The 16166-nt window shown below is 48.7% G+C and overlaps 1 protein-coding gene across 11 annotated transcripts in view; it reads left to right on the top strand.

Annotated features, from left to right (window-relative positions):
- LOC147110283 (trinucleotide repeat-containing gene 6A protein-like) overlaps positions 1–16166 on the top strand; it is a 150941-nt gene that overhangs the window by 105182 nt on the left and 29593 nt on the right. For 6 of the 11 annotated variants that reach the window (XM_086000101.1, XM_086000106.1, XM_086000097.1 and 3 more), the window contains 9 exons: positions 1772–1978; positions 2845–3011; positions 3756–3836; positions 4766–4814; positions 4963–5105; positions 5720–5887; positions 7765–7902; positions 10542–10688; positions 12272–12346. In XM_086000101.1, the coding sequence (XP_085856227.1) occupies positions 1772–1978; positions 2845–3011; positions 3756–3836; positions 4766–4814; positions 4963–5105; positions 5720–5887; positions 7765–7902; positions 10542–10688; positions 12272–12346 (1175 nt within the window). The remainder of the gene's footprint in view (positions 1–1771; positions 1979–2844; positions 3012–3755; positions 3837–4765; positions 4815–4962; positions 5106–5719; positions 5888–7764; positions 7903–10541; positions 10689–12271; positions 12347–16166) is intronic. The other 5 variants (XM_086000107.1, XM_086000102.1, XM_086000098.1 and 2 more) reach the window with 2 other exon arrangements.

The raw sequence follows: 16166 nt of genomic DNA, 5'->3' as shown, positions 1-16166 counted from the left end.
CGTGCTGAGTGTAGAGATGGTACACAGCGGGGAGGCATTGACCTCCCCAGGGACAGAACAAAGTGCTTGCAATTTAAATTACAGCAGTCTTGTAACAACATGCTTGCTACATTACAAATGAAGGTTGAATCGGTTAGTTATACAGTGCAGTTAGCAGGGCCACTTGAATCTTGAACCTCGAGAAGGATACATTGGCCTGGGGGGGGGGAAATACAGCGCAGATTCAGCAGAATGATACTGGGGCTGAAAGGGTTAAATTAAAGCTTGGCTTTAATTCTCAAGTTTAGATGGTTGAGGGCTGAACTAATGGAGGTCTTCAAAATGATGAGATTCAATAGGAGGGATACAGAGCAGCTATTTCCTCTGGTGGTGAAATCCAGAACAAGGGGACAAGATCTTAAAATTGGAGCCGGGCCATTTAGGAGTGAAATCAAGAAGCACTTTTCCCACACAGTGTCGTGGAAATGTGGACCACTCTCCCCAAAAGGCAGTGGATGCTGGGGCATTGACATTTTCAAGACTGAGATCAATAGAGTTTGTTGGGTAGGGGTATCGAGGGAAATGGAGCAAAAGCAGGGAAATGGAGTTAAGGTACAGATCAGCCATGATCTAATAGAATGTTGGAGCAGGCTAGAGGGGCTGAGTGGCCTCCTCCTATTCCTTGAAATACTCGGAAGTGACGTCAGGAATTATGGAACAGTATCTGTTTTGATTATGAATCCAAGTTGGTGCGGTTGGTTCCTCCCCTCTCCCTGCCCCCCCCCCCCCAGCCATTCAATGGATCAGCAACATCCTCTGGGGAAAAATGCCATTTTAATTTGTTTCTATGTTGCGCTTACAGCAAGAAATGAATGAAGTGATGAGGTAGTTTGTTGAACCTGCATGGTTTCTATAGTCAGGCCTACTAGTGCAGCTTTAGCTTGTCTCCCTTCTCCCTGTCCACGTTGCAGGACTATCAATAACTCCCGTCTCCCCACATCTCTGCTTCCAGCCTCAGGTCTGATGTGTGGCTCAGATTGTTGAAGCTCTGCTATGCTGTGCCAGGATGTAGGTATATACCCTGAAACCTCACGTGGTGTTACCATTCTCAGCCATGTCTCACAGGGGAGCACCGAGGCTAGTCTGAGTGCTGCCTCTCGGCCCACCCTTGCGTATCTTCTTGCAACGCCGGCAAAGGCCTGTTGTCCAAATGTGGTGTTTGGGGAATGGAGAAGGAAAGTTTCACGAGTGACTGGGTGAGTGGTACAGTCCTGGAAGGACCAGGGTTAGAGCTGTGGTCTGTGCTGAGGTAGCCAGGACACCTGTATGAGACGCCACAGTCGGCCTCTGTGCCTGGGTTAAGGAGGGGGTGATCGACCGGCCTTCCTGCCCCTGACCAGTGCCCAACAACCCCTTGGTCTGTAGCGGTAAGGTGAGGTCTGCTATACTGCAGAGCCCAAGATGTATTTCAGTGGTAGTGACGGACATACCGAGAGGGTCTGATTTTAGGTGAGCGGGGCTAGGAAGGAGGGGGGATACAGCAGACTCTGTGTTTTAAGCTTAGAGTATCGCGTGTTAGTGACCGGGACACACTATTTGATTTGTAAGTAACCTGTGCAGATTACAACTTTGCTCGAGAGTCATGAGGTGCTTGTGAAGTTTGTATTCCATATCCCACGCCCAAACAAGTGGCACATCCTCTTCATTTTAGCACCAGAGTGGCTTGTGTTGACAAGGATATCAACTGGGCAGTTTTGTTTTGTTTTTTGTTTTCCTTTTTTATTTAATAAAGGTTGGGGAGAAGCTTGCACCATTCAGACAAAGCCCGAATCCTCTTGGGGAGAACCACCTGCTCTAACCGCGACCGTGGACAATGGAACAGCGGCCTGGGGTCAACCCATGGATGCAGGAGCCAGCTGGAGAGAGCCGGTTAATGACAGTGCTGGTACCTCTGGCTGGGGCAACACCCCAGCTGCCCCGTCACCTCCAAATAGACCTGGTAAAACTCTGAACGCTTTCTAAATTTAACACGGGTGCAAAACTGGACAGTAGGTGCGATTCATTGTGCATTGGGGCTTTGGGTAATGGGCTCCATCACTAGTTTGGTTTGTGAGGCATGCTATCTTGTTTTAATGTTTATTAAGTTACAAAGTGCATCTTCCTCCACTTCATTTAACACCTTTTTCTGTCAATTGCATGGATTCCATTCTTAACACTTGGTGTAGATGTCTTGACTACTTCACTACAAAATGCACTGATTGAGGTTTAAATCTGCTGTTGGGCATTGTTACCCCCCACCCCCTTTTTAATTTTTATTCTGTCCCATCTTTAGGTTTCCCCAGCGCTGAGTGCCTTCCCCAATCAAGGACACTGGCAGGCAGCCTGTGTCCGGCCACTGGTAAAAGCATGAATTCAGCTTTCCTTCCACTTCCCCCAAGTGCCTTCGTCACCTCTCTCCCAAGAAAAAGGCCTGCAGCTTTCTAATGTCCTTCTGCTTTTGGTTGAGGTTGTGAACATAAATAAATATACAAATATCCACACAGTTCTTTGTGTGCAGAATTGAAAGAGCAGTGCTGCAAGGCACACCATGGCACATCACCGTACTGGGCTAGTGGCTGCCCTTCTGGCCAGGTGTTTCAAGAATCAACGCAATCTGTTTCTGTTCCTGCATGTCATTAACCTAATTGGATGTACTCGGTCAATAATTTATAGAAAATATTACTCTGCCATCCCAGGCCAAGACCAGCGCTGCTCAGAAACATTCGCAGCAGTTGGTTTCTAAACGAGGGCGGGAGGGAAATCCAGACCACAATTTAAAGGCTTGATGCCTCTCGACAGTTGTGTTCAATGATCTGTTCTTTACAGGTCCCAAACCTATGCAAGATGGCTGGGGTGATGAGGAAGCATCGGTGCCAGGAACTCGTCACTCCAGCTGGGAGGAGGAGGAAGGGGAGTCGGTGATGTGGAACAGCAACATCTCGCAGGAGAACAACTCCTCTTCAAACTGGGCATCAAAAAAGATGGCTCAAAAGGTAGGAACTTTTGGCGACTGTTACTCGCACCTACACTACAAACCTCAGATGTACTGTGTGTGTGCTCGTGCCTCTATTTAAAGCACGCGCCTTCTAACCTTGCTCAAATCCTTCCATACTTGTTGGATTTTGCAGAAACTACCAATGAGTAATGTTATAAACAGGTTCGTGATGTCTGCTGTAACAAGTTAATTAATTCAGTGGCTATCAATTTAATACATCTGTGATTTAAAAATCCACTGCAAGTTCCAGTGTACTGCTGTAAGTGATGCTGCACTGGAGTCCAATACAGTGATTTAATCAATTAACAGCCATGTTTTAAATGTTGCTTTGAGTAGCTGTCAGAGCCTGTTGTATTCAGTGCTTTGCTCCTGGCCCCTTACTGCTGGGATTGTATCCTTCAAACTGCAGTGCAACATGTTGGACCATCACTGCAAAGTGTCGCGCAGTGAACGACATGTCCACCTGCCTCTGAGTACCCAGCCTGATCTCGGTTACCCCCTCAGACACAGGTGTGTGACGCAGCAAGGGGAGACAGGTGAGAAAATTGTGAAGAAAAGCAGTGCACACTCAGTATCGCAAACTAAATTACTCTCTCGGGTAACATAGGGTATGTGTGTGTGGTGAATGCCAGTGTCACAAAGCATCATTTTTTTTCCAAGAAGGATTTGGATTTTGAATCTTTAGGTTTTGGTTTACTTGCTCCCAGTGTCACACATGTGATTAGATTTTTTTTTTTTTTAGGGCACGATGAAAGGGGGAAACAAACCAGATGATATGTGGATGAATCAATTAATGAAGCAATTCTCTAACATTGGATTTCCTGTAAGTACAATGTGGTAACTCTTCTCCTCTCTCTCTCTCTCTCTCTCTCTCCCCAGCTCCTCAGTGTGCAGACAAAATGCCTGACTGACTCTATGGGTTGGGCCCTTGTCCAGATCACTAATGGTCCAGGCCAGACAGAGTTGGAGAAAGATTGTTTTTCTCACAAGGACAGAGTGTTGGTCAGGAGTATGTGTTAGGGTGATGTCCTTTCTGTTCTGGGGCCTTGGTTCTAGCCTAGAGGAGGTGATCAAAAAGTGCCGCCTTTTATTGAAATGATTGATATTAGTCTTGTGCTGAGGTTGAGCCGCGGCACGAAAGTGCTTTGGAATTCCAATGTGTTGGTGAAGGAAACGGGATTGAATAACATGATATCCCAGCAGGAGCTGTGGGTTGTGTCTCGCTCATGGTGGGGTGGAGCTGAGCTACAAGTTCTTAAAGCTGGCACTGCTTGCTAATGCAATATGGAGTGTTAATTCCTAGCGATCATTGTTTGCTTTCTGCGCTTCACAATTTGTCATGTTTTTCCTTCATTTGAGGAGCTCTGCTCTTTCGCTGGGATCCAGAATACTGCCACCTCTGTGCTACGCCTGGGTTTCACTTACACCTGAGTGAGGCGGTTCAGTGCCTGTTACCCAGCAGCGACAGGTAGCCATGTTTTCGAATAACATTCATTTACCCAACCCAAGATACTCAACTCAAAGTTGCCCTTTGCTGCCATTGACATTCACTCACCTGCTGTGCTTTTTCCTGGCTGAAAAAGGCAAGAAAGGTGACCTGTTCTTAGACCTCAGCTCCACACCCTGAGGGTGGGACTGTAGCTGGGAATGGGAAAAATGGTGTCCTGGGCTTCCTACTGACTCCAATCCAGGTGTGAATTGACTTGCATGCAGAGAATTGTGAATATTTACAGTGGTTTCTGCATGTTACAGAGGGAGGCTGCTGAAGAAACAAAGAGCAATAAGATGGACATACCTGTTGGTAAGCTATTCTTACATTTAACTAAAATTAGCATCCTCCACTCGCATACAGCAATCTTCAGACCTGAATAGAACCTTTGTTAGCTGACCTCACTTAAACAAAAGTGAGCAAGTCCATTTAAACCTGCCTGAACCTTCCCGCTTTGCAGGTATGTTAAGAGATAAGAGAATGGAGATGGACAAGCACAGCATGAACATTGGAGAATATAATGGCATTATAGGGAAAGGGCATGCTTCTCGTCCTCAGATTTCCAAAGAGTCTTCCATGGAACGCAATCCTTATTATGATAAGGTTAGTACTCCCTGCAGTTCTGGCTGTGTGACAGAAACTGATGAATTGATGGGTGAGTTTTACCACCCCCAGCTAATTTTGTAGACATGTGGTACAAATGTGGAATGTGAGGTTGATTTGATTCTGGCCATGGGCCATCACTACTGTTTATTTGGATTCCACTCTGGAAGCAAGACCCCAGAGTAAATTAGAAACTTTGAGAACTACTGACAGTAATTAAACTTAGATTCTTCATGTTTAATTGTGCATGTATTTGCATATGAAACTAGGCATTTGAGGCACTGGGGTTTGAAAGTAGGAGGGATCATCTTGTACACGAGCAATATTGTGATGTACTCAAAAATCATCATCATCATCGCTAGCTCGAATGTTTTCCATCATGGCGTGGCTGTATTCACTTTGTACGCCGTATCTGGCAGTAGTCAACCTTTTTAATGTGACTTGTTTGCATTATGGAGTCCTTCTGTTGGTAGCAAGCCTTTTAACTCTGCTTGTAGACTTCAAATAGATGCTAACCCTTCGTCTTTTCTCTTGTTTCTGCCATGTCCTGTCTTTCTGCTGCTGCTGATGGGCTTTCCGTGTGTGCCTTTTCCAACCCCGCTTCCCCCGCCCAGCTGTCTCTGTCTCTGTCCAATCAAGATGGCATTATAGCAGAAGAGCCCCAAAACTTGCCGTACATGTCCACACCAAGCATGAAGCTTCCCCCTTCAAATGGTGCACTACCTAATCAGGCCCTTGGCCCAGTGGGGCTGGGCATGCAAAACTTGAATTCTGTTAGACAGGTGAGTGTGTTCACAGCCTTCCATGTGCAGGGAGTCAGCTCTACTGTGTCGAGAGACAACATCGTTTCAGTGAAATATTCAGGATTGTTTGAAACTTTCTGCCCTTCCTCACTTCATTGTTTCTCCTGCCCTGTCCCACCCATACCCCAATTATCATCCCACCCATACCCCAATTATCACCTCATCCTTACCCCAATTATCACCTCATCCTTACCCCAATTATCATCCCACCCTTACCCCAATTATCACCTCACCCTTACCCCAATTATCACCTCGCCCTTACCCCAATTATCACCTCGCCCTTACCCCAATTATCACCTCGCCCGTACCCCAATTATCACCTCGCCCTTACCCCAATTATCACCTCGCCCTTACCCCAATTATCACCTCGCCCTTACCCCAATTATCACCTCGCCCTTACCCCAATTATCACCTCGCCCTTACCCCAATTATCACCTCGCCCTTACCCCAATTATCACCTCGCCCTTACCCCAATTATCACCTCGCCCTTACCCCAATTATCACCTCGCCCTTACCCCAATTATCACCTCGCCCTTACCCCAATTATCTTCCCACTCCGAAGACAGACAGGTAATGTCTAGTGGTGCTGCTTTGAGCTGTGTGCTTGCAGGTTGGAATCAAGGGCTATGAGGGTCGGGCAGGGAAGTGGTGTTGAAGTGGAAGATCAGCCATGATCTTATTGAATGGCGGAGCGGGCCCGAGAGGCTGCTTGGCCTTCTCCTGCTCCTAATTTTTTTGTGTGGCCTCCAACTATTCCCCTTTCATACTGGAGCTCTTGTAATCTCAGCTCTGTTCTGGCACCGTCTCCCTGACTTGAATGAGATTATAAACTCGTGAGAAATGATGACACAAACCAGCAGCTTGTCCACAGAATCGTAGAACTTTACAGCACAGGAAGAGGCTATTCAACCCATTTCTGTTGTGTCCGCTCAGTGAAAGAGCTACCTTCTTAATCCCATTCCCCTGCCTTTCCACATACCCTGTAAAATTTTTATTTTAAATATTGATCCATTTCCCTTTTAGAAGCTATTACGGATCTCACCACTCTTTCTCTTCAGAGCACACTGGTGCAGTGATGTATCATGCACCCAACATCAAATCGTTACCAGATCCACTGTACTTTGCAGATCCGATGGCACAGATCATTTAGGGAAGTCTGTCGGAGCATCGAGCAGTGTGGGTCCTGATCGATTTGTAAAATATTCTACAGGAAAGATTTATCACTGGGCTAGTTGAGCACACCACCTCCACTCACCTGGATATTAAAACTGCCCACATGCTGATGGTTAGGGAAGTGATGGTGATGAGAGTAATAAACAGTCCTTGTGTAAGGAAGGGGAGGGGTTCTGACCTGTCTGAGGGATCCCAGCCGGGAATGGTTTTTTATCTTGTCAGAGTGGCTGCAGGGTAGGTTTATTGGTGTAGTTCCCCGTCCCCTCCCTCACTACCATCACAGTTAAGTTAAAGTTGAAAAGAAATGAATTGAAATCACTTCCCCAATGCATTTTGCATTTGTAATTATTGCAGAAACTGAAGCGGTGAGGAGTTGGTCGGTTGAACGAACAGTCACAGTGCAAATAGAAATGCGGGGACGGGTGGGGTTCATTTTTAAAAAGGAGCGGCCTAAGGGAAGAGGAGGCCATGGTTCAGTTTAATTCGGAATGAAACCGAGCAGGGAATTGTCAGCGCTGGAACTATTGATGTGAAACCTGTTGAATGTCCATAGTTCAGTGTACGTTATCTCTTGTCTTTGCCCACACTGGCTCTGTCTGTCTGCGGGTCTGTGCACTATGAAGCTGGGATGTGTTTAAAATGGCGGATCTTTGCTCTGATGCTGCTTGTGCTCTCGTTTACAGAATGGCAATCCGAATATATTTGGCGGCAGCAATGCGGCAGCACAAGTCAGGGGCATGCAACAGCCTCCAGCACAACCTCTTAACTCATCTCAGCCTAATCTCCGCGCTCAAGTGCCTCCTCCATTATTATCCCCTCAGGTACACCACCATCGATGTGATTTCCTTTGCTGTTTTCAGGGTTTTTTCCCCCCCTTTTGTTCCATTGAGTTAATCGGAAGCAACAAGTGTTTGGGCACTTGCCAAATTTTCAAATTACTTCCCGAGCAAGGGCCCCTAATTAGTTGTGTTCTTTGTTACAAGTAAGGTGGTTTGATGTCGCATTGCAACTTGTTTTAAATCATGGGTTTGTATGGGGAGGGGCATCCCTAAATGGCTGAGGAACAATGCAGAAAGTGCCTAACCCCTTTATGTTTCTCACCCAGTGTATGTTTTTTAATGGTGATGTGGTAGTGGGTGACTTTGTGTTTAAAGTGTCTCTCCACTAGCCTGGCTCTAACTCTGGGATGGAGAGTCTACTGAATGGGGACTGTTGCCTATTTTGGAATGCAGTACCTTCTCTGTGGTATCACCAAAATGCCCAGATTTTCTGAAGTATCGGTGTGTATACCACAGCAATAGAAAACATCCTCCACAAAAGAGGTGGATTTCTGGTTGCTGGTGACTGTTGTTTTGGGGAGATGCTGTGCCACCCTCCCCTTGATGAAAAGGCTGACTGGCTGTGGGTGTACCAGTGTCTGGGCTGTGTAAAAATAGGCAGGTTCAAGCCCAAGTCTCTCCATGTGGCAATGTCACAATATCTGCACGGTACCTGGGGGGAGGGTGCAAGTCACTCCAGCGCGCTCACACTAGTGTGGAGGGGATGGGGAGCTGTGAGGATGATTTGTCTTTTGAAATATGATATTGATCTCCCAATCATGCATATTGCAGATTTTTGTTTTACTTTATTACAAGCTTCCAAATACCTGGCGACGTTCTCTCTTCTTAGGAAGTCCTTTGGAACCGAGGATGACTTGCTTCCACATTAAAAATGAGTTTGTAGGTGACTGATGAGTCCAATGCGGAACCTACAGTCTCTGTCACCGGTGGGGCAGACGGTGGTTGAAGGGGCGGGTGGGTGAGGTGCTTGGGTTCACGTGCGCTGCCTGCGCTTGGCTTCTGCTTGCTCCTGGCGAAGAGACTCGAGGTGTTCGGCGCCTTCCCGGATGCTTCTCCTCCACTTTGTGTGGTCTTGGGCCAGGGGTTCCCCAGTGTCGGTGGGGTTGTTGCACTTTTTCAAGGAGGCTTTGAGGGTGTCCTTGAAGCGTTTCCTCTGCCCACCTGGGGCTCTCTTGCCGTGCCGGAGCTCCGAGTAGAGCGCTTGTTTTGGGAGTCTCGTATCGGGCATGCGGACAATGTGGCCCGTCCATTGGAGCTGATTGAGCGTGGTCAAAGCTTCGATGCTGGGGATGTTGGCCTGAGCGGGAACACTGACGTTGGTGCACCTATCCTGCCAATGGATTTGCAGGATCTTGCGGAGGCAGCGTTGGTGGTACCTCTCCAGTGCTTTGAGGTGCCTGCTGTACATGGTCCATGTCTCTGAGGCATACAGGAGGGCGGGTATCACTGCTGCTCTGTAGACCATGAGCTTAGTGCCGGGTTTGAAGTCCTGGTCTTCAAACACACTCTTCCTCAGGCGACCGAAGGCTGCACTGGCACACTGAAGGCGGTGTTGGACTTCGTCATCGACGTCTACCCCTTGTTGACAGTAGGCTCCCGAGGTATGGAAAGTGTTTCACGTTGTCCAAGGCCTTGTCATGGATTTTGATAATCGGGGGGCAGCACTGTGTGGCAGGGGCAGGTTGGTAGAGGACCTTTGTCTTACGGATGTTTAGCGTAAAACCCATGCTCTCGTACGCTTCAGTGAAGGTGGTTACGATGGTTTGGAGTTCGACCTCCGAGTGAGCGCAGACGCAAGCATCGTCTGCATACTGTAGTTCGACGACAGAGGATGGAACGACCTTGGATCTGGACTGGAGGCGACGAAGGTTGAACAGTTTCCCGTTTGTTCTGTAAATTAGCTCCACTCCAGTGGGGAGCTTACTGAGGGTGAGATGGAGCATTGCAGCAAGGATGATCGAGAAGAGCGTTGGTGCGATGACACAGCCTTGCTTGACCCTGGTTCGTATGTGAATTGGGTCTGTGGTGGAACCGTTGGTCAGGATCACGGCTTGCATGTCGTCGTGCAGCAGGCGGAGGATGGTGACAAACTTTTGAGGGCAGCCAAATTTGAGGAGGACACTCCATAATCCCTCACGGTTGACAGTGTCGAAGGCCTTTGTGAGATCAAAGAAGGCCATGTACAGCGGTTGGTGCTGTTCCCTGCATTTCTCTTGTAATTGATGTGCGGTGAAGATCATGTCCATTGTGCCCCTTAGTGGGCGGAATCGGCATTGCGACTCTGGGAGGAGCTCTTCGGCCACAGAGAGAAGGCGATTGAGGAGGATTCTTGCGATGACTTTCCCTGTGGCAGACAGCAGGGAAACTCCTCTGTAATTACCGCAGTCGGACTTGTCACCTTTCTTGAAGATGTTCACAATTACGGCCTCTGAGATCCCCTGAGATGCTCTCCTTCCAGATAAGAGAAATTAGTTCATGAATTTGCACCAGTAGTGCTTCTCCGCCATGCTTTAGTGCCTCGGCGTGGTCTGGCTGCCAATTAATAACCAGTCAGACTGACAATGTAAAAAAAATGTTTCAATCCTAGTGGCCCGTTTTAAAATTCTCTTCTCTTCTGAAAGGTTCCAGCATCATTACTGAAGTATGCAACAGCCAACGGGAGCCTAAACACTGCACTATTGAATTTTGGCCCCCAGCAGGTAGCCATGCTGAACCAGCTCTCCCAGTTGAACCAGCTTACTCAACTTTCACAGATCTCCCAGCTACAGGTACAGTAAGAGCTTGTTTCTATGAACCATCTGTATATGAGTAGAATGTGTGTACTTCCCCCACTGACTGCGCTCATCCCAAGAGTAGCTGTGCTATAAGATCTCAAGTTTTAGCCCTGATCCGTGCTGGGTTCGCAGTTCTGTCAGGGTTGTGGTTACGGGTGCTGCAATTGGTCTTCGTGTCCTGGGTCAGTCTGGGTTCCTTCTGCTGATCACTATCAATAATCCCTGCTGGAAACTGTGCTCGCGGTGTCGGGTGAGGGCAGGGCCCACCGCGCTGCAGTGCCATCTGAGGTCTGCTGACACTCAACTAAGGCATCAGCGTACAGCCCAGGGTTTGTGGAGTTGGATAGCGGGGCAAAGAGGTGATTGAAGGGCAAGGTAAAGCAAAAGTATCTGCCAGCTCGGCATCCCCTATACCAGCTTAAAGCATTCAGCGGCATTTATTGTCAGTGGATGGTCAGGTGCCTGAGCTGAGTTCAGCTTATTCTTAGAACTCTGGTCTATTCCTGGAGAGAACACTCTTGCCTCCCCCACTCCTTCCAAACACTTCCGCTCCCCCTCCCAAACACCTCCCCAAAATAATAGCTGCAAGGCAAGTTGAACAGGTGGGAAATTGTCCTGTGACAGGCAATTATTCAATCCGCCTACCATTGGAAAAAGGTGGCAAGCAGATGCCAGGTACTTCCCAGGCAGGAGTGATTTCTCTGCCCCTGCCCCCCCGGGGCTGTGAGGTGCCACTGCCTCATCCCTGTGTGAATCAGACTGGGGACTGAGCAGATTGGGGAGACTGAACTTTTGCCTATCCCTGTAATGCTAAGGTTCAGTGCTTAAACCATCATTAAAAGGGAAAGAGAAAGGTACAGGAAATGCTTTTTACCGGCACCTAAATAACCGGAAATCTCTCTTAACCGGCAAAATTCAGGAGTAGGTTCAGGTAAGTTTTACTTCATATTAGTGGCCGTGTAACCGGGGTTCCTGGATCTGTGGCCGTGTAACTGGGGTTCCTGCACCTGTTGCCATGCAACAGGGACGCCTGGATCTGTGGCTGTGTACGGGGCTCTCGTACCTTAGTAAGTCTACCTCTCTGTAATCCGGACTTTTTGATCAACTGGCACCACGCCGGACCCGTCGGTGCCGGATAAAAAAGAGTTTCCTGTACTTGCATCTAATGCTGACCGCCCAGTGCAGAGTTAAGAAGAAAATGTCCTTTCAGATGTGCAAACTTTGAGTAGACACTGAACCAGGGTCCTGGTGGACAACAGTTTCCCCGATGGTAACTGTCTGGCCCCAGGGCCACGTCCATCGAGAAAGTCCTCTAACCAAAGTAACCTAAACACCCAGTCTACACCCAATCCCCTTCACCAGCTTCTTCAGTTCCAACACAGACGAGGCGTTCTATCCCACTGGATAATCTCCTACCTACCCAGAGTCCCAGTGTAAAACAACCTAAATATCTTCAAATGGGTCAAAGCTGTAAAATGTTCAGCCTCCCTCGAGGTCCAAGTTCCGAATGTCCAGTGTGTGATTAGTTAGAGCTGTTGATTGTTCCATTTTACATTTTTACTCTTTCTTAATATTAGCGACTGCTGCTTCAGCAACAGAAGGCGCAGAATCAGAGGAATGTGCCTGGACCCATGCGTCAGTCTCAAGAACAGGTAACGTCTGCTGCAACATCCTCTATAGAGCTTGAGAACTCTAGAGATATCGATAGGTGTAAACTGTGACTGACTCAATCTACCATTGATTTCAGTAAAACAATGACTCAAATTGGGATTAAATGTAGAATTGTTGTGTGTCCTGGTCAAACATGAGCTGAATTTCCTGGTGTATAAACTCCGGTATGTACCCGGCCACTATCTGTATAAACTCGTGTCGGAGGGGTGGTGGCTGCACTGGTGTTGTCGGAGGGGCGGCAGCCGCACTGGTGCTGTGTCGAGGGGCGGCGGCCGCACTGGTGCTGTGTCGGAGTGGTGGCGGCTGCACCGGTGCTGTGTCAGAGGGGCGGCAGCCGCACCGGTGCTGTGTCGGAGGGGCGGCGGCTGCACTGGTGCTGTGTCGGAGGGGTGGCGGCCACGCCGGTCCTGTGTCGGAGGGGCAGCGGCCGCACCGCTTCTGTATCGGAGGGGCAGTGACTGCATCGGTGCTATGTCGGAGGGGCGGCGGCCACGCCGGTGCTGTGTCGGACGGGTGGAGGCCGCGCTGGTGCTGTGTCAGACGGGTGGAGGCCGCACTGGTGCTGTGTCGAGGGGTGGCGGCTGCACTGGTGCTGTGTCGAAACGTAGAAACAAAGAAGATAGGAGCAGGAGTAGACCATTCGGCCCTTTGAGCCTGCTCCGCCATTCAATGAGATCATGGCAGATCATCCAAATTCAGTACCCTGTCCCTGCTTTCTCCCCATACCCCTTGATCCCTTTAGCCTTAAGAAATATATCCAACTCTTGAATATATTTAATGAACTGGCCTCCACCGCCCTCTGTGGCAGAGAATTCCACAGGTTCACCACACTCTGGGTGAAGAAATTCCTCCTCATTTCAGTCCTAAATGGCTTACCCCTTATCTTTAGACTATGACCCCTGGTTCTGGACTCCCCGGCCATCGGGAACATCCTTCCTGCATCTAGTCTGTCCAGGCCTGACAGAATTTTACAGGTTTCGATGAGATCCCCTCTCAATCTTCTAAACTCCAGTGAGTATAAGCCCAATCGACCCAATCTCTCCTCGTACATCATTCCTGCCATCCCAGGTATCAGCCTGGTGAATCTTCGCTGCACTCCTTCCATGGCAAGAACATCCTTCCTCAGGTAAGGCGACCAAAACTGCACACAATACTCGAGGTGCGGTCTCACCAAGGCCCTGTACAACTGTAGCAAGACATCCTTGTTCCTGTACTTGAATCCTCTTGCTACGAAGGCCAACATACCATTTGCCTTCTTAACCGCCTGCTGCACCTGCATGCTTACCTTCAGCGACTGGTGCACAAGAACACCCAGGTCTCTTTGCACTTCACCTTCTCCCAATCTATTGCCATTCAAATAATCTGCCTTCCTGTTTTTGCCACCAAAGTGGATAACCTCACATTTATCCACATTATAGTTTTGCCATGTTTCTGCCCAATCACCCAACCTGTCCAAATCGTACTGGAGTTTCACGACATCCTCCTCACAGCATACCTTCCCACCCAGCTTTGTGTCGTCTGCAAATTTGGAGATATTACATCCAATTCCCTCGTCCAGATCATTAATATATATTGTGAATAGCTGGGGTCCTAGGACCGATCCTTGCGGTACCCCACTAGTCACTGCCTGCCACTCGGAAAACGACCCGTTTATTCCAAATGTCGGAGGGGTGGAGGCTGCACTGGTGCTGTGTCGGAGGGGTGGAGGCTGCACCGGTGCTGTGTCGGAGGGGTGGAGGCTGCACTGGTGCTGTGTTGGAGGGGTGGAGGCTGCACTGGTGCTGTGTCGGAGGGGGTGGCGGCTGCACTGGTGCTGTGGCGGGGCGGTGGCTGCACTGGTGCTGTGGCGGAGGGGCGCCGGCTACACTGGTGCTGTGTCGGAGGGAGGCCGGTCTGATCCTGTGCTGGTGTAGGTATGGAGGGAGTACGGGGTCACAGTCATTGAGTCATAGAGTAATACAGCACGGATAGAGGCCCTTTGGCCCATCGTGTCCGCGCTGGCCATCAAGCCCTGTCTAATCTAATCCCATATTCCAGCATTTGGCCCGTAGCCTTGTATGCTATGGCATTTCAAGTGCACATCCAAATGCTTCTTAAATGTTGTGAGGGTTTCTGCCTCCACAACCCTTTCAGGCAGTGAGTTCCAGACTCCAACCACCCTCTGGGTGAAAAAGTTCTTTCTCAAATCCCCTCTAAACCTCCCGCCCTTTACCTTGAATCTATGCCCCCTAGTTATTGACCCCTCGACTAAGGGAAAAAGCTCCTCAGCATCCATCCTATCTATGCCCCTCATAATTTTGTACACCTCAATCATGTCCTCCCTCAGCCTCCTCTGCTCCAAGGAAAACAAACCCAATCTGCCCAGTCTCTCTTCATAGCTGAAGCGCTCCAGCCCTGGTAACATCCTGGTGAACCTCCTCTGCACCCTCTCTAACACGATCACATCCTTCCTGTAGTGTGGCGACCAGAACTGCACACAGTATTCCAGCTGTGGCCTAACCAGTGTTTTATACAGCTCCATCATAACCTCCTTGCTCTTATATTCAATGCCTCGACTAATGAAGGCAAGTATCCCATATGCCTTTTTTACCACCTTATCCACCTGTTCCGCCGCCTTCAGGGATCTGTGTACTTGCACACCCAGATCCCTCTGACCCTCCGTCTTGCCTAGGGTCTTTCCATTCATTGTGTATTCCTTTGCCTTGTTAGTCCCCCCAAAGTGCATCACCTCGCACTTTTCCAGGTTAAATTCCATTTGCCACTGTTCCGCCCATCTGACCAACCCATCTATATCGTCCTGCAGACTGAGGCTACCTTCCTCGCTATTTACCACCCTACCAATTTTTGTATCATCTGCGAACTTACTGATCATACCCTTTACATTCATATCCAAGTCATTGATGTAGACCACAAACAGCAAGGGACCCAGCACCGATCCCTGTGGTACCCCACTGGCCACAGGCTTCCAGTCACAAAAACAACCTTCGACCATCACCCTCTGCCTTCTGCCACTAAGCCAGTTTTGTATCCAATGTGCCAAGGCACCCTGGATTCCATGGGCTCTTACCTTCTTGACCAGTCTCCTGTGCGGGACTTTATCGAAGGCCTTACTGAAATCCATGTATACCACATCCACTGCGTTACCCTCATCCACACACCTAGTCACCCCCTCAAAAAATTCAATCAAATTAGTCAGACATGATCTTCCCTTGACAAAGCCATGTTGACTATCCCTGATTAATCCTTGCCTCTCCAAGTGGAGACAAATTTTGTCCCTCAGGATTTTTTCCAATAATTTTCCTACCACTGATGTTAGGCTCACTGGCCTGTAGTTCCCCGGTTTTTCCCTACTACCCTTCTTGAATAATGGAACTACATTAGCGGTTCTCCAGTCCTCTGGCACATCCCCTGTGGCCAGAGAGGTCCTGAATATATGTGTTAGAGCCCCCGCAATCGCCTCCTTTGCCTCACACAGCAGCCTGGGATACATTTCATCCGGGCCTGGGGATTTATCCATTTTTAGGCCAGCTAAAACCGCCAATACCTCCTCCCTCTCGATGTTAATATGTTCGAGCATATCACAGTCCCCCCGCCCTATTTCTATGTCTACATCGTCCTTCTCCATAGTGAAAACAGATGCAAAAAATTCATTTAGAACCCCTCCTACATCTTCCGGCTCCACACACAGATTGCCACTTTTGTCCCTAATGGGCCCTATTTTTTCCCTAGTTATCCTCTTACCCTTAATATACTTATAAAACATCTTCGGATTTTCCTTTATTTTGCTCGCCAGTGTTATTT

The sequence above is a fragment of the Somniosus microcephalus genome, chromosome 11, assembly GCF_052327205.1.
Source record: "Somniosus microcephalus isolate GS21.2 chromosome 11, FLI_Smic_1.0, whole genome shotgun sequence".
NCBI lineage: Eukaryota > Metazoa > Chordata > Chondrichthyes > Squaliformes > Somniosidae > Somniosus > Somniosus microcephalus.
The sequence above is the reverse complement of the archived record's forward strand: the minus strand, read 5'-3'. Positions and strand labels throughout refer to the sequence as shown.